Raw genomic sequence first — 17,093 nt, 5'->3', positions numbered from 1 at the left:
AGCGGTGGTGGCAGGGGAGTTCAGTCGGCCGGGTGCTCAGCACTGAGGGACTGGCGGAGGGGAGGGCGGGCGGCAGAGGTTGGCACCGCGCTGCTTTGCATTTTCAATGACAGACCCATGCCGGGTGCTCGGGAGAGTGGAAAAATCTTATTTGTCACCTGCTGGCGGTGTGCGGAGGCTCCCGCGCCGCGGCTAATCTCGGGGAAAATGAGGATGCCGGCGGGGTGGCCCACGGGACGGGCAGGGCGGAGCAGGGCTGGCGAGGTGGGTGCTGCCCTGGGCCCTGCTCGGGGTTGGAGCTGTGGGCCGCAGGACCTCGGTGTCACACCAGCCTGGCCGTGGCTGGGTGTATTGGCACCAGGGCACAGATCCTGCCCGCTGGGGTGCATGGGCTGGGCAGCACTTTCGGACATCCCGCAGTAAGTGCCCTGTGCCCTCAGCCCTGTCTGTAAAGGCACAACTTTTCCTTCTGTCGCAGCTTCTGGAGCAGCCACTTGCCTCGCAGTGCCAGCTCTGCAGGTTGGCACTACCCGCGCAGCCCCTCAGGGCACTCGGCAGAGATTTTTTTGGGAGAGCGATGGCACTTGGAGGCAGTTGCAGGCACTGCCTGCCCCCCCCCCCGCCCCTTATCTACATGCAGGTGCCCATCCTGTCCCTGCTGTACCCTGGCTTCTCGAGATGCCAACTCCTGCGGGGTGCTGCAGCGCTCTGCGGCCGGCTCAGATTTATCCATTATTTTATATCCACACGCCTTTAATTTTTACAGCCCTGTTGGAGCAATACCCAGGGCTGTTAATAACGCCAGCCCCCCCCCCCCCCCCCCCCCCCCGCCTCCCATCTGCATCCATCATGTTCCCACCAAGGTGTCAAGCAGGTCTTGGGGCTGGGTAGGTGCAGGCATGAGAAGGCTGGTGTGATGGCACCCAGCCCTGCGCCCCCACCCTCCAGCCAGCCCCCCCCTCCCCAGTGAGCGGCAGGGCCAATCACCTTGTGCCCACCCACAAAGCAGCCTGGTGTGAGGGCACTCCACTGGGGTTGGTGGTGTCCAGCTGGTCAGGGTGCCCAAGCTGGGGGGATCTCTCTGGTGGGATTCACAGAGCCCCCCCCAGCCCTGGTGTGTGCCCCAGGAAAGCTTTGCTGCAACACCCGAGTGTGTGTGTGAGTGTGCATGAGTGTGCCAGGGTACTTGTGCCTGTAATGGGAGCTGGATGGCAGTGCATAAACACGTGTGAGTGTGTGTGTGGCAGGGGGGGCACAGCATGTGTGTCTGTCCTGGTGCGTGTCGGTGTGCATGGGTGTACATGTGAGGTACATGTGTGCCACTACCTGTGCGTGTGCCATTGCGTGCCTTGGTGCTGTAGTAGGCACCTTACCCAGGCCATGCCCAGCACCCTGCACCCCAGCACAGGAGAGTGCAGCCTCAGCCACCCCAGGCGGTCACGGCTGTGCCTGGGGCTGGCCCACACTGTCCACAGTGCCCATGCCAGCTGGGCCGCCTGTCCCACACCAAGCAGGGCCCCTGTGGTGTGTGTGGCACAGCACCCAGTATCTGTTGCCTGGGGCTCCCACCCCAGCACCCAGGAAGACCCAGGGCCCCCTCCGAGCACCCGGGTTGTGCAAGCACGGCAGACGAGGGTGGCAGGACACCCCTGAGCGAGGCAGGTGGATGGCCGCGTGGGGCCAGCGTACGTGGCTGCTGCGGGGGGCCACCACGGGTGGTGGGAATTGCCGGGCTATAAATCTCCTTGCTGGGCCCCCCCGTGGCAGAGCAGCTCACGATATTTATGTTGGGGATTTATCTGCAATGCAGTTTAATATTCCTGGACCTTTGCGTGTGTGTGTGTGTGTGTGTGTGTGCATGGTCTCCTCCCCATGCCACCCTGTGCCACCCCCAAGCCCACCCTCTCACCCGGAGCTTCCCAGGCTCTGTCTCCTGCCCACCCACAGGTCTTCTCCCCTTGCACCCACCATGGCAGGATGGGACGCCCCCCCCGCCCCGGGTGCCCGGGCACGGCAGGAGGTGCCGAGCCGCCGGGATGCTCCTGGCACAGGGGCCGCCGGCCGTGCCCACCGGTGCCCCTCCTGGGTGCCGGGCTGCCGGGCGGTGGCAGCAGGGTCCCCGAACGGGGGGTGCCAGGCAGAGTGGTACTGCCAGCCCTGTACCAGCCCCCCGGAGTGGGGGGCCGGGGGACCCCCCCCCCGCCCTGCCTCCCCGCCGGCGGGGATGAGGTAAGGCTGGCGGGTGGCACAGGGCTGCTCTATTTGCATAATAATCTCGTTAATGGAGCCTGGCCTGCGGGAGAGCCGGGCTGGAGACGCCACCCCCTCCCCGCCCCGCTGCCTCCCTCCGGCCCCGCCGCTCCGCCAGCCGCGGAGCGGGGCGCGGAGCGGAGCGCGGGGCGCGCAGCCGGACGGGCAGAGCCGAGCCGGGCCGGCCCGCCAGCAGCCCCGGGCAGCCTGCTGACATCCCCCGAGCCAGCCGGTGAGCACCCCCGAGCAACCCCCGAGCATCCCGGGCAGCATCCCCGAGCATCCCGGGCAGCATCCCCAAGCATCCCGGGCAGCATCCCCGAGCATCCCGGGCAGCGTCTCTCGAGCATCCCGGGAGCATCCCCCAAGTGTCTCGGTGAGCAAGCGGTGAGCAACCCCCGAGCACCCGCGGACATCCCGGGCAGATCATCCCTCGAGCATCTCCCGAGTACCTCGGTGAGCAGCCCGGTGAGCACCCCCCCCGAGCAGCCCGGTGCGCACTCCCCGAGCCTGCCGGCGAGCACCCCGCGAGCATCCTCCGAATATCCCGGGCATCATCCCGGGGAGCACTTCCCGAGCATCCCTCAGTCAACTCTCGAGCGTTCCCTGAGCACCACAGGCGTCATCCCGGCGAGCAATCTCCCGAGCACCTCCCGAGCATCCCGGCAAAGCACCTCCCGAGCATCCTGGGCAGCATGCTCCGAGCATCCCGGGCAGCATCCCCCGTGAATCCTGGGCAGAGTCCCCCGGGCTCTCCCGAGCATCCTGGGCAGCATCCCGGGTAGCATACCCCGAGCATCCCTGGCACCCCCAGACACCCCCCCCGCCCCTCACGACCCCCACCCCCCCCCTTCCGCGCCACGCCACGCCACGCCGCGCCGTGCCCACCGCCGGCCCCGCAAACTTTCCGGCGGCGGCAGCTCCCCGGCACGGGCACCGCCGGGCTGCGCCGCCGGGGCACAACTTTGCCCAAGTTGCAGAGACAGCGGGGGCCGAGGGGTTGGGGGGGGGGGGGACCCGCCGCGGGGATACTGGCCACCTCCCGAGCCGCTCTTTGTCCTCAGCCTGTCCTCCCCCACCTGCAAATCCGGATGCCATTCTGCATCGAGCAAGGATTGGGGGTCTCCTTTTGAAGCTCCCCGCCCCCCCCCCCCCAATCCATCTATGCCCCCACCTTTCTTTCCCCGTGGGCAGACCCCCCTCCTGCCCAGCACAGCACCCCTGCCAGACACACCTGCCCATCAGGCACCAGCCAGCAGAGAGGGGTTGGGTGGATGGGGTGGGGGGAGTGCTGTGAGATGTCCATGAGGTCCAAGGCTCCCCCCCAGACTGGAATTAACTTTGCGCACACATCACGCACCGCACCACAATTTGACACAACGCAATGCAACACAGCGCACCACGACCCAACCCAACACAATGCAACGCCACGCCACGGCACAACGCGATGCAACCCGATGCAGGGCCACACAACCCAACCCAACCGGTAACACCCCAACCCAAGGCCTTACCCCACAAATCTCCCAAAGCCCCTCTTCCTCAAGCTGCTCACCCCCCCCCCCCCCCCCGTACTCCACCCAGAGGGACTGGCAGCCCTGTGGCCCCCCCTCCCCGACCCAGAAGGGCTCTCATGGTGTGGTGTGAGGATGGGCTCGCTGACCCACCCCAGACATTCACCCTGCGTGGGTGCTCTCGCTGGTGCGCTGGGTGAGCGTGCGATGTGGGTGGGATGGAGCTGTGCCGGGGCTGGAACCTGCCTGGGATTGTGCAGGCAGGACCCTGCCCTGTCGCCAGAGGGGCTGGCAGAGGGGACAGCCATGGGGTAGAGCTGCCATCAAGCTCCTGGCACTGGAGCCAGTCCCAGTGCCACCAGTGGGGCACGAAGGCAGGGACGGTGACTCAGGTGGCAATGACGGCAAGAAGCAACCCCCTCCTCCTTGCTCCTCCCAACCCCCCCCTCAACAACCTCCTCTGCCTTTTTCAGGAGCTTCCTGACTCACCTGGGCACTCCTCACCACCTCCCCGCGGCTTGCACGGCTCCAGCATGAACTGTGGGGTACCTGAGCCTGCCCCCCACCTGCCCTGAGCCCCCGGAGCCCACGCCACCTGCGGGGAGCCCCGTCTCTGGCCATGGAGAAGACCTACTCATTGACGGCCCACTACGATGAGTTTCAGGAGGTGAAGTACGTGAGCAAGTACCAGAGCGGCACCTTGCCCAACGGCTTCGCCCTCCAGCTGGGCGCTGGGACCAAGAAACGCCGTGGGGGGCTGCCGCGCTGGAGCCGCCGGGAAGTCTGCCTGCTCTCGGGGCTGGTGTTCGCCGCGGGGCTCTGCGTCATCTTGACGTGCATGTTGGTCCTCAAGTACCTGGCGGCTGAAGGGGACAGCTACTGCCTGGAGGGGTGCCAGGAGAAGAAGGCCTTCCTGCGGGCATCCCGCTTCCTCAGCGCCAATATGGATGCCACCATCGACCCCTGCCAGGATTTCTACTCCTTTGCCTGCGGCGGCTGGCTCCGGCGACACGGCATCCCCGAGGACAAGTTGGTGTACGGCACCATCGGGGCCATTGCTGAGCAGAATGAGGCCAAGCTGCGGGCGCTGCTGAGCCGCCCCGTGCGGCGCCGAGCCCCCGCCTCAGCTGAGAGGAAGGTCAAGGACTTTTTCCGCTCGTGCCTGGACCGGGCTGAGATCGACCGGCTGGGCCCACGGCCGATGCTGGAGGTCATCGGGGAGTGCGGCGGCTGGGATGCCCCCCCGGGCCGTGGGGACCTCAACGAGCTGCTCTACAAGACGCAGGGAGTCTACAGTGCCGCCGTGCTCTTCTCCCTCACTGTCAGCCTGGATGAGAGGAACACCTCCCGCTACGTCATCCGGGTGAGGGCACCCTGCCCCTGGGGCTGGTCCCCACCCCAGCCACTCGCCTGCACTGGTGAGACCCCCCTGGTGCCACTGTCCTCGTCACCGTGGCACCACGCACCTGCCCAGTGTGTGGGCTTGGTTGCACCAGGTGGCCAGGCTGGGGACAGCCCCTGTCCCTGGGGACCCCCCTGTCTCTCCACCATGGAACCCCTTGTCAGGCTGCCCCGGGGTGAGGGTGGCACCTCCAGGACAGGGCAGGGGACATGGGCAGGGGGACATACAGAGGGAGGCAGTGCTGCCCACCTGGGTGCTGGGAACAGCCCAGCAGGGCACCAGGGTCTCCAGAGAGCTGGCAGCCAAGCCCCTCACCTTGGCATTCTGGCTGCCATCTGTACTCAGGGGGCAAACCGTAGACGGTGACAGGGGGATGCCCACCAGCCCCACAGCACCGGGCCAGGGTGCCAGGGCATTTGCCCATGGCTTTGTCAGACTTCCCCACCCCTGCCAGCCTGTGTCCCTCACCCTGCGGTGGCACCAGGGCATGGGGGGCGGGGGGCTTTGTCTGGGTGGGCTTTATCTGGGTGGCCAAGCCTCGAGCACCCTTGGTGGGCGTGGGAGTGAGGTGGTGGGGGCACAGCAATGACATGGTGGGGACGCCATGGTGGGCAAGGATGGGCATGGAGGGCCACAGTGATGGCACAGCAGTGGGGGCACAGCAATGGCACAGTGGGGGCACAGTGGTGGGCACGGAGGGACCGTGGGAGTGGGCATGGCAGGGACATGGTGAGCGTGGGGGTGGGGGGGTGGGCATGGTGATGACATGGCGGGGACGAGGTCTCGGGGTAATGGGAGCACTGGTGGGACACAGTGGTTAGGATGAGCCGCCCCACTCCCTGTGTGATGGTGGGCGTTGGGGGGGGGGTGAGCGTGAGTGAGTGTGAGGGGCCAGGGAGGTGCAGGGCCGTGCTGACGGGCTGCGTGTGTGCACACTAGAGGGAGCGTGTGTCACAGGGAAAGGGCGGGTGGGTGGCGGGGCTGAGCGGGAGGGTGCAGGTGTGCGTGGGGTGTGACAGGGTGGGCGTGAGCGTGACAGTCAGGGCTGGGTGTCAGGGCTTGGTTGGTTGTGGCGGAGTGTCAGGGTGGATTGGGAGGGGGTGAGAGCGGGTGTGCGACAGGTGTGAGCGTGACAGGGGTGTGTGAGGAGGCTGGGGGGGTGAGGGCTGCGCTGTGGCAGTGCCTTTGTGGGAAACCCAAGGGGGGGTGTGATGGGGGGGGAGGGCGTGGAGAAAGGCTGGGGGTGCCTGCGGGTGTGCGGGACAGCGCTGCGGCTGTGTGCGGGGGTGCATGGGGGCCTGTTGGGGTGGGACATGGGGGGTGAGCCAGAGACAAAAGGGGAGGGGGTGTGGGTGTGTGTGCATGCGTGGGGGGGGGGGTGTGGGGGGGTGAGCATGTATAGGTGTGTGTCATGAGGGGTGAGTTACAGGTATGTGTGTGTCTGTACATATATGTGCAAGCATGTTCAGGTGTGTGTATGTGTTAGCGGCTGTGCCTGTGGCTACAGGATAGCGGGGTGGGGGGTGTGAAGGTGGGGGGTGTCCATGCAGCATGGCTCATCCCTGTGGCTCCTCCCCATGGGGCAGGCTGCAGCACAGGAGTGGGGCCAGCCGTGGGGCAGGTGTGGGGCCACCATGGGGCAGTCTGTGGGTTTGCACCAGTCAGGCCACAGAGCAGGGGCCTGCCCTGTGCCCAGTGCCCATTGCATGCTGCCCGCTGCAGCTCCAGCACCTTCTGCCAGAAGGGAAACTGAGGCACAGGACCAGGCCATGCCTGGGGCTGACCACCATGCTGCCACCCCACGGCTCACCAGGGGCACCTGCGGGAAGGTGAGGGGTACCTTGCCCAGCACAGTCCCCCCTCCTTCTGCTCACCTGCTGCCCCCATCTCTCCCCCCCCAGATCGACCAGGATGGGCTGACTCTGCCTGAACGGACCCTTTACCTGGGGCAGGATGAGGAGAGCGAGAAGGTGAGGAGGGACCACACCGATGCCATGGGGACACCAGGAGAGGGACCAGCACCCAGCATGGGTGGCAGACAGAGGGCACCCCACTGCCAGCGGTGCCTGGGGCTGGGGTGCCCGCAGGGCAGTGCGGGGTGGCACTCAGTAACCCCTCCCTCGGCACAGATCCTGGCTGCATACCGGGTGTTCATGGAGCGGCTGCTCACCCTCCTGGGGGCTGAGCATGTGGAGCAGAAGGCCCAGGAGATCCTGCAGCTGGAGCAGCACCTCGCCAATGTGAGGGGCGGGGTGCCCATCCTGGGTTTTGGGGTGCCCCTGGACAGCCTTTGGGCACCCCAGTCGCAGATCTTTGGGGCCCTCCATGCCTGATCCTAAGGGAACCCATTCCAATCCCCTTGGGAACCTCCACTCCCAGCCCTTGGGGACCTTCACGCCTGGCCCTTGGGGACCCAGCCCCTTGAGATCCTCCATGGCAGATCCTGAGGGACCCCAGCCCCACAACATCTTGAGAACCCCCAGTCCCAGCCCCCAGGACAACCACTCCAGCCCTTGAGGACTCCATGCCCACCTCTTGTGGACCACAGTCTCAACCCTGGGGGACTCCCATTCCCAGCCCTCAGGTACCCCAACTCCTTGGGGACCCCATGCCCAGTCCTTAGGGCCCCACTGGCAGCAGAAGGTTTCCAGGGCATGGCGCTGGGAGGGATGTGGGTCCCTCTTGCCCCAGAGCTGTGCCCTGTCCCTGTGCCACTCCCCAGACAGGCAGTGTGGTGGTGACGGCTATGTCCAACCCGTGCAGATCACGGTGTCCGAGTACGACGATGTGCGGAGGGATGTCAGCAGCATGTACCACAAAGTGACCCTGGGTGAGCTGCAGCGCATCACCCCCACGGTGAGTACCCCCAGTGCCCAGCCTGCCACCCTATGTGCCCCATCTGTTGTGTGCCCCACACATGTCCCTGTCCCCCTGCTCCATGCCCTTGCTGCTCCCCCCCCCCCCCGCCCCAGGTAAATCTACTTGAGGGTGATGAATCCACCCTGCACTTTTGTGGGTGGGAAGGGGTGATGGGAGGCTGGAAAGCCTGGAGGGAGTTCCCTCCAGGGTGGCAAGGAGGGGGTGTGCCTGTGCCCCCCCTGATGGTGCCGCCCTGGCAGCTGAAGTGGAAGCGCTTGCTGGACCGCATCTTCCATGACAACTTCTCAGAGGAGGAGGAAGTGGTGCTGCTGGCCACCGACTACATGCACAAGGTGTCCGACCTCATCCGTGTGACACCCAGCAGGTGAGGGGGGGGCTGGCACCCCCTGTGCCCCCAACACCTTCCCCAGCCTGGCAGGGTCTGGCAATGGGGATGGGCACAGGGCAGCTGTGGCTGGTTGCCTCCATCACCCCCATCCTGGGGAGGCCAGGCTGGGCACGGGGACCCTGGAAAAGCCCCTAGGAGAAGGCACTGTCATGAGCTCCACAGTACCCTGGTCATGCCCAGCCACCCGCTGAGCCCCTCCATACTAGAGGTCACCAGACTCATCACACAGCAGGGAGGGACACGGTGCCAGCCCGTCCCTGTGCCCTCACAGGCCATGGCCACCCCTGTGGCCTGCTTGGTCCCTGAGCAGGGGTGTCCCCACTCTGGTGCTGCTTCCCATCCTCCCTGTGTGCCTGGGGACATGCCCAGTGTGGGGAGGTACCTGATCCTACCCCCATCACCAGGATCCTTCACAATTACATGCTGTGGCGCATTGTGGTGGTGCTGAGTGAACACCTCTCCACCCCCTTCCGCGACGCCATCCACGAGCTCTCCAAGGAGATGGAGGGTAACGAGAAGCAGCTCGAGCCAGGCAAGCTCTGCCTGAGCCAGGCCAACAAGCACTTTGGCATGGCCCTGGGTGCCCTCTTTGTCGAGGAGCACTTCTCCTCTGCCAGCAAAGCCAAGGTAGGTGATGCTGCCTGTGGGCATGAAGCCACTGCATCCCTCCTGTCACCTTGCCAAGGTGCCTACTGCTACCCAGCACCCCACCGAGGGCTGTCTGGTGGGTTATGGGTGGCAAGGATGCTGTGCCAGCACCCATGGTGACCCACCATAGGTGCAGCAGCTGGTGGAGGATATCAAATACATCCTGGACCAGCGTCTAGACGAGCTGGACTGGATGGATGAGGAGACACGGAGAGCGGCCAGGGCCAAGGTAGCAGCCCCCAACATGGACCCCTGCCCTGGCCCCCACCACAGCCTGGGGGCATGTGGGATGGGGTCCCGACCTCACCACTCTGCCCACAGCTCCGGTACATGATGGTGATGATCGGGTACCCCGATTTCCTGCTGAAGCCAGAAGCCATCGACAAGGAGTATGAGGCAAGGGGTGGCCCAGGGCCATGTGGGGGCATGGGCATGTGGAAGGGGGAGATGGTCCCCACATCTGCCTCAGGGTTTACAGAGACCAGGATGGAGAGATGCCACCCCAAAACAAGCCACCTCCTGGTAGCTCATTGTGCCCACCACTTGCATGGCCACAGCCACACGGGTAGTGCCATGCTGTCCCTGGGGTCCGGGATGATGTTTCCTTCCCCACATCGCACCCCCAGAGCTCAGCCCCATCCTCAGCAAGGGCTGGGGGTGCCAGCATGGCCCAGGGGCCCCATGGAGATGATGGAAATGCAGCTGCCCACGTGGGCACATAGCATGGGACATGAGGACACACTCATGACACATCCAGCCCGTGGCCACAATCCCACACCCTCTGTCCCCAAGGCTCATGGGGGTGGCAGGATACCCCAACCCTGCTTCCCACACTCTTGGGGTTGGCATTTTGGGCTAACATCCCCCCCCCCGACATGGCTGTGCCCCCCCCCAGTTTGAGGTGGACGAAAAGACCTACTTCAAGAACATTCTCAACAGCATCGCCTTCGGCATCAGGCTCTCGGTGAAGAAGATCCGGCAGGAGGTGGACAAGTCTGCGTGAGTATCCCCTTGTACAGGTTGGGCCCACCAATGCCCCCTGTCTCCATGGCTGGTCACACCCCATGGGGTGTAGGCAAGAGGGCAGAGGGGATGCCAGGAATGCCCCCCCTGACCTCCCAGCTGTGCAATGGAGTGGCATTTCCATGCCCCCCGGTGCCCCCACAGCCTGGCACCGCTGTCTTTCCTTGCAGATGGCTGCTGCCTCCCCAGGCGCTGAACGCCTACTACCTGCCCAACAAGAACCAGATGGGTGAGGCATTGCCTGGCCCCCCCCAGGCTCAGACCCCCCGGGGCGGGGGGCGTGGGGAGGCCCCGAGGCGGGGGGCACCGTCCCCTGGTGCCAGGTGATGCTGCAGGTGGGCACGGGGCAGGGTGGCCCCCCAACAGTAATGGTCTCCTGTGTCCCCAGTGTTCCCCGCTGGCATCCTGCAGCCCACTCTCTACGACCCTGAGTTCCCGCAGTGAGTGTGGGGCTGGGGCATGGGTGGGGGGTGCCAGGGCAGGGTATGGGGGTGCCAGGTCCTGGGGTCACCGCCATCACTGACAGCATGGTGCCCTCTGCTCTCTCACCTGTGCTTCCCCCACAACAGGTCTCTGAACTACGGCGGGATCGGCACCATCATCGGGCACGAGCTGACCCATGGCTACGATGACTGGGGTGAGTGACACCCCACCCCCCCCCACCCCCCCCACCCCTTGCTGGGGAAGGAGGTAGGTGGGCAGGGGGCAGCCAGGCTGGGGGGGGGTGGCAGGCAGGCGCCTGGGTCCCTCAAGACTACTGGTGGTGGCGGTCGCCTTGGCAGGGGGACAGTACGACCGGCACGGGAACCTGGTGCACTGGTGGACGGAGCGGTCGTACAGCAAGTTCCTGAAGAAGGCGCAGTGTATCGTCAACCTCTACGACAACTTTACGGTCTACAACCAACGGGTGAGACCCCCCTCGCCCACCAGGCAATGCCTGGGCACACACACTGCTGTGGCGGGCGTGTGTGTGTGGGGGGTGTCCCCACTGCTCCGTGCCCACAGAAGAGGATGGTTTTGCCCTGCTCAGCCCTGAGACAGCACAACTCATCACACCTCAGCTGGGAAATTCCTCAGGGCACTGTCTGGGGGAAGCTGAGGCACGGCTTTGTTGCCAGGCTGGGGATGGGGGTGTGTGTGCTTGGCTGGGGGGAGCATCTCCACTCACTCCATGTCTCTCTCGGCAGGTGAATGGCAAACACACACTGGGGGAGAACATCGCTGACATGGGGGGGCTCAAACTCGCCTACTATGTAAGTGTCCCCCCACCCTGGGGTGGCACAGATAGTTGGTGCCATCCGCACTGGGGGGAGCAGGAGACCCCTCCAGCCCCACCTTCCTCTCTGCAGCAGGGATTGGGCCTCATCCAGCTTGCTGGTTGCTGGGGGGCTCTAGAGGGAGGCTCAGGGCAGTTTGGGGGCACTCAGACCATGCTGAGGGCACCCCTTATTCTCCAGGCCTACCAGAAGTGGGTGCGGGAGCACGGCCCTGAGCACCCCCTGCACCACCTGAAATACACCCATGACCAGCTCTTCTTCATCGCCTTTGCACAGGTGAGCCCCTGCCCTCTCCACACATGGCATGTACTGGGGTGCGGGGGGTCACCCAGCATGGGCCAGTGACTCCAAGGGACAGGGCAAGAGCTGTGCTGGACCCAGTGCCCATGGCCAGGAGCTGGGCTCGACTCCGTGAGCAGGTCCTGGGCTCAGCGCGCAGGGCTCAGCCCTGCAAGGAGCACCCCTCATGGCCCCACTGCTCCTGGGGACTCTACAATAACAAACTTGTGCCCTCTCCCCCATCACCTCCAGAGACCCCACAGTAACAAATACACATGACCTTGAACTTCCAGGACACCCTACAGCCAGGCAGCCCACTCCCCTAGGAGACCCTACAATAACAAACATGCCCCTGTGCTCTCCCAACTCATGTATATCCCATACACAGGCTCCCAGGAGGCCTTACAATAATAAGCACAACCAGGGTATCACTGCCCTAATCCCCCAGCAATGAGAACGGCCGTTGTGCCCCGGTGGGTGCCAGGACCCCATGGGTCCCAGTGGGTGCCAGGACCAGGGGTGCCCCATCCAGGTCACCCATGGGAACCTTTCTCCCCTGCAGAACTGGTGCATCAAGCGGCGATCCCAGTCCATCTACCTGCAGGTGCTGACGGACAAGCACGCCCCAGAGCACTACAGGTACCAACCGGCCCCAAAATAGGGGGGCACAGCAGATGCCAGCTTTCCCCACATCTGGCAGTGCCATGCAAAGGGGGGACGGGCACCAGCATGGCACCAGAAGGCTCTGGGTGGGCTTCCCTGGGGCAGGGGATGGGTCGCTGCTGGGGTGAGCGGGTGCCCTGAGCAGGGTGCATGGCAGTGGCAGGGGGGGCAGGGGGTACCCAGCTCTGAGTTGCCCCCCTCTTCTGGCAGGGTCCTGGGCAGCGTCTCGCAGTTTGAGGAGTTCGGACGGGTTTTCCACTGCCCCAAGAACTCACCCATGAACCCGGCGCACAAGTGCTCAGTGTGGTGAGGCCGATCCCGCCCCCCCCGCCCCCCGAGCAGGCTGGCACCCCCCCATCCCCATTCCTGCCCACGTGCCACCCCGTGCCCGCTCCCCACCTCCTCCCATCTCAACCTCCTACTCTCCAGGCAAAGGCGGCACCCCTGGGTGATGTGGGGGGTCGCTACCCCAAAGACAGGCACCCACTGGAGGGGTGGAGGCAGTGGAGAGACACTTGGGGTGAGCATGAGCTCCTGCCCAGAGGCAGCTGCCTCCTGCCTGTTCCCTTCCTGCCCCCTGCCCTGCAAATTGGGGTGGCCCTGAGTCCCCATGGAGGAGCCAGGCAATGCAGGGCACCCCCCCAGGCACCCATGTACCCCCTCTTCTGTCCACCCACCCCAAACCCTTCACCCAGCCCTACCACATCCAGCCCAGCACCACTTGGAGCAGGGAGAGTGACCCAGCGACACCGTGGGGCTGCCCCACTCGAAAAGCCCTCCTGCCCGGTGCCCTCCCCGGCACCTCCCGTGCCAGCCCCATCCCGTCCCCGCATCAGCCCTGCCAGCGGGTGGGCGCAGCCGGCAGGGCTCGGGGCCGGGCGATGCCAGCCTGCTCCAGGAGTGCAGGGACGCGGATGCCTGCTGTATTGTTTGCTGCTGCTTCTGGTCAATAAAGCGCTGGATATGCTGGGTGGGTGCAAGGGGTCATGGCCGGGGTATGGGCAACAGCGGGCAGCACCCCCAGCCCTGCCTGCACGGCACGGGAACCCACACACCGCTAACACGCCTGTCCCACCACCATCACACCCCATATTTATTAACGGCTGAGCATCCCATGCGGGTGGTGTAGGGGCCCGCACCCTGTGCCCAGGATTCGGTGCTGCACAGCTGCCGCATCTGGATGAAGGATGCTCCAGAGCTGGTGGCCACCTTAGAGGTGCCACAGCTGTGGGGAGCGGGGGACACGGGTCAGACAGTGCCTGTGGGGTGCCCCGGGGGCTGTGGGGTCAGTGGAAGAGGGGCAGGAGGAGGGTGGGCAGGAGCAGGGCCAGGGAGGTGGCACGGGTGGCAGGGACAGAGTCCCGCTGGCGGCAGGCGGTATAGGGCTCGAGGCAGGCGGCGTAGGCCATGACGTGTGCCACGTAGGTCTGCTCCTGCACCCCGTGGAAGAGGTGAGCCATGGGGCCCTTGGCCAGGATGGCCACGTCCTCGCCACCGTGGGTCTCTGAGTCGAGGGGCACGGCTGCCTGTTGCAAGTAGTTGTACTGATCTGGGGAGGGGGGGGAGAAAGGGTTAAGGGGGGGCGGTGGTGGCCCCAGCCCTGTCCCGCCACCCGCCCATGGTCTCTGCATCCTCACTGGCTGTGTCCTCATCCACATTGGTCCGGTTGGAGCCTGGGTAGCCTGGCCCATTCCCATAGAGAATGGACGTGTAGTTCTTCTCGTCAGTGGCCTTGCTGGGGGCCAGACCTAGGGAGGGTGCGATGGAGGGGGGGATCAGCCAAGAAACCCCCATATCGTCCCTCTGGCCACAGCCAGGGTGCCCTGGAGCCGGCAGCACCCAGCACAGGGCCGTGCCCTGCTCTTGGTGGCTGGGCAGAGCCCTACCGAAGATGGAAGAGCCACGCAGGGTGTAGCCACCAAAGGAGAAGACGTGCGAGTGGTCGGCGGTGATGACGGTGAGGGTCTGTGCCTCATCTGTCAGGGCACCTGCCCGCTCAATGGCCCAGTCGAACTCCACCGCCTCCGTCAGCGCCTTCTGGGCTGCACCGTCATGGTGGCCATGGTCGATTCTGCCACCTGCAGATGGGCACCTGTGGTGGGCTGGGGACCTACCGCAGCACCCCCAACTGTTACCTCCACCTCAAAACGTGGGACGCCCCCTCTTTCCTGCCCCAGGGGCACCAGCCCCAACTTATCTTCCACGAAGAGGTAGAACCCGTTGGGATTCCTGCTCAGGATGGTGATGGCAGCTTCCATCATCTCGGTGAGCGATGGGTCCAGGGTGGTGTTACGCACAAGGTTGTACTTCATGTCCCCAGGTTCAAAGAGACCTGGGAGGGGACACGTTGGGGACAGCCTCAGTGCCTGCATGTGTCCCAGTGGCTGTCGGATCCTTGCACACAGGACATTTGTTACCCATCAAATAGTTCACTTTGGGGTCGTCGGCAGCAGCCAGCATCTCTGTCCTGTTCCAGACATAGCGGGCGCCCTGCAGGAAAATCCCATGGGGGGGTCAATGGGTGGCTGGTCCCCTGCTGAGAGGGAGCAGAGGGAGGGGGGGAGAGGACCCACCGGCCGTGCCTCCAGCCACATGTTGATGAGGTTATTCCCATCCTCACGCATCCCGTTCTCCGATGTGTAGGTGGGATACTCGGGGTCTGGTGTCCCCACAGGGGTCATGTATTTCCGACCGCCCCCCAGGATCACCTGGACAAGATGGGTGCAGCATTAGCAGGGGTGCCTGCGAGGGGGATCTGCCCCTGCTCCCCCCCCTCCATGATGGGCACTCACGTTGATGTCAACGTTGTGGACCAGCTGCCAGGCGATGTCCTTGCAGCCCTGACGGCGAGCGTCTGCGGGCATGCTGGCATCCGCGTACCAGTTGCGGTTCACCACGTGGGCGTAGGTCCCCGAGGGTGATGCGTGCTGCACCCGCGTCGTTGTCACGATGCCCACCGCCTTTCCTGTCACCCCCCACCCATCAGACCCCGCAAAGGGTAACAGGGGATCCCCCCCATCGAGCCCCGGGATGCTCATGGTGGGGGCAGCCCCCAGCTTGTTGCCCATTGTCCCCACGGGGTCTCCCTAAGCCCCGCCGACCTGTGCCCCCCATTACCGGCTTTGCGGGCTCGCTCCAGCACCGAGACCACCTCGTTGCCAGCTGTGGTGTTGCACTGCGAGTGGCGGGCAGCCGCGCTCAGCCCCACTGTCTGGTAGTTGCCCTTCACCCCGCAGAGGTAGGCTGTGGCCGTCCCTGCGCTGTCAGGGACCTGCCGGTCCACGTTGTACGTCTGCCGAGGACATGGGCCAGGCTTAGAGCAGGGACCGGCTGGCAGAGGCACCTGGCGGGGTTCCCCCGCCCCAGCATCCCTTGCCACGCTCACTCGCATCCCTGAAGGCAAGTGTGGGGTGGGCAGGGACTCCATGCACCCCACACATGCATCATTAGGGTGCTTCTGTGCCAGCAGCTCCACGAGCATCGCCCTGCTCCCATGCCTGGCATCACCCTGGCCCCAAGCCCAGCGTGGCAGGGATTTACCTTGGAGAGAGCCACGTAGGGGAAAGCATCCAGGGCAAGGGGGGTCTCGGGGCCCAGCTTCCCCTGCTCCTGCCCCTTTAGGATGCGGGTGGCCGTAATGGTGGGGATCCCGAATCCTGGGCAAGGAGAGGGTCCCGGTCACCCTCTGGACTGGGTGCCCTCCCTGCACCCAGCTCCATGGGGCAGCAGCGATGCCAGCCTGCCTGCCGGGTGTGCCAGCAGGACTCACCATCCCCGAGGAAGAGGATGAGGTTTTTAGCTTGGCTTATCCTGGGCTGGATCTTGAAGGAGGCCTCGATGGCTTCAGCCGCCTGCTTGTTCCAGAAAGATGGCTTCTCCTCCTCCGCTGGGACAGGGCAGCACTCGTCAGTCCCAGCTCATCAGTACCCACATCCCTGGGGCACCCACATCCCCGGGCCTTCTTTGACGTGGACTGGGCAAGGGGAAAGGCCACGTGGGCTAGCACCCAGCGCCCAGCCCGGGAATCCTGGGGCAGAGAAGGAGGGGGCAGCAAAGAGGTACATGATGGAGGGAGCTATCTGGCAGGTGAGATGGAGCCACATCCATGGAGGGGGGAGGTTACAGGCACTTCCCCCAGCCCCCACCCCAGAAGCAAGCAGGAACCTGACCCCACAGGGGAAAACCGGCTGAACATCCCCAGAAAATCAGGGGTAACCTCCATTAACCCTTGCAGAGCCAGGCAGCCCCTCCTCCCCTCCCTAAACCCTCCCTGTGGCCAGCCAGGCTGGTGCCCTGCTGGGTGCCCTGCTTCCCTGGGCACCCGCTGGGGCCAGCCGGGCACCTGTCCCCATCCTTGTCCCCACCTGGGATGACAGCAGTGCTGAGCCCTGCCCAGAGGCCCAGGCAGAGGGTGAGGGGTGCCAGGAGCTGCATGATGAGATCCAGTAGCCCAGCACTGCTGGCAGTGTCTGCACTTCTAGCAGATCTGGGGAGGAACTTTGGACCAGGATCAGCCCTCACGGGGGGTGTGGAGTGGTTCGGCACGTCTCTGATACCCTGGTGTCCTGTGGGGCAGCCGGCACAAAGGCCATGGGGCTGGGCTGCAGGCGCCTCCTTGGCACACCACCTTATTGCTCCTGGGGGACGGACGGACTTGGTGGTGCAGATGCAGGGAGAGAGGCAATGGGCCGTGCCTGGCAGGCAGCGTTGCCCGCCCCGGCTGCGATGCCAGGTGGAGGGGATGCCCTGGCCTGGGGTGCCACAGGTGGTGC

General features: G+C 65.1%; 2 protein-coding genes across 2 annotated transcripts; one reads left to right on the top strand and one right to left on the bottom strand.

The window, feature by feature from the left end:
- Positions 1–2,570: 2,570 nt before the first annotated feature.
- On the top strand, positions 2,571–12,654 carry ECEL1 (endothelin converting enzyme like 1). Its single transcript, XM_075761379.1, has 18 exons — positions 2,571–2,626; positions 4,235–5,124; positions 7,065–7,133; positions 7,293–7,403; positions 7,927–8,019; positions 8,283–8,407; positions 8,836–9,058; positions 9,210–9,308; positions 9,401–9,475; positions 9,975–10,078; positions 10,273–10,331; positions 10,491–10,542; positions 10,672–10,739; positions 10,885–11,009; positions 11,290–11,355; positions 11,560–11,655; positions 12,221–12,297; positions 12,532–12,654. The coding sequence occupies exons 2-18, from the start codon at positions 4,381–4,383 to the stop codon at positions 12,629–12,631; spliced, it is 2,286 nt and encodes a 761-aa protein (XP_075617494.1). The 5' UTR covers positions 2,571–2,626; positions 4,235–4,380; the 3' UTR covers positions 12,632–12,654.
- A 719-nt stretch (positions 12,655–13,373) lies between these two features.
- Positions 13,374–16,815, bottom strand: LOC104643633 (intestinal-type alkaline phosphatase). The gene is made up of 11 exons (XM_075761380.1): positions 16,686–16,815; positions 16,091–16,207; positions 15,862–15,977; positions 15,439–15,613; positions 15,114–15,286; positions 14,895–15,029; positions 14,739–14,811; positions 14,515–14,653; positions 14,208–14,413; positions 13,959–14,069; positions 13,374–13,870 (listed from the first exon to the last, which is right to left on the bottom strand). The coding sequence occupies exons 1-11, from the start codon at positions 16,753–16,755 to the stop codon at positions 13,608–13,610; spliced, it is 1,578 nt and encodes a 525-aa protein (XP_075617495.1). The 5' UTR covers positions 16,756–16,815; the 3' UTR covers positions 13,374–13,607.
- Between the last annotated feature and the right edge of the window lie 278 nt (positions 16,816–17,093).

Source organism: Balearica regulorum, chromosome 9 (assembly GCF_011004875.1).
Source record: "Balearica regulorum gibbericeps isolate bBalReg1 chromosome 9, bBalReg1.pri, whole genome shotgun sequence".
Classification (NCBI taxonomy): Eukaryota; Metazoa; Chordata; class Aves; order Gruiformes; family Gruidae; genus Balearica; species Balearica regulorum.
This window is presented reverse-complemented; position numbering and strand designations above follow the sequence as displayed.

Excerpts from the sequence above, each read along its gene's own strand:
- ECEL1 (XM_075761379.1), top strand. The coding sequence starts at position 4,381 with ATGGAGAAGACCTACTCATTGACGGCCCACTACGATGAGTTTCAGGAG. Across the intron at positions 10,079-10,272 it reads CAGGAGGTGGACAAGTCTGC|ATGGCTGCTGCCTCCCCAGG; the intron begins GTGAGTATCCCC and ends CTTTCCTTGCAG. Across the intron at positions 12,298-12,531 it reads CACGCCCCAGAGCACTACAG|GGTCCTGGGCAGCGTCTCGC; the intron begins GTACCAACCGGC and ends CTCTTCTGGCAG.
- LOC104643633 (XM_075761380.1), bottom strand. The coding sequence starts at position 16,755 with ATGCAGCTCCTGGCACCCCTCACCCTCTGCCTGGGCCTCTGGGCAGGG. Across the intron at positions 16,208-16,685 it reads CAGCACTGCTGTCATCCCAG|CGGAGGAGGAGAAGCCATCT; the intron begins GTGGGGACAAGG and ends GCCCTGTCCCAG. Across the intron at positions 14,654-14,738 it reads CAAAGTGAACTATTTGATGG|GTCTCTTTGAACCTGGGGAC; the intron begins GTAACAAATGTC and ends GTCCCCTCCCAG.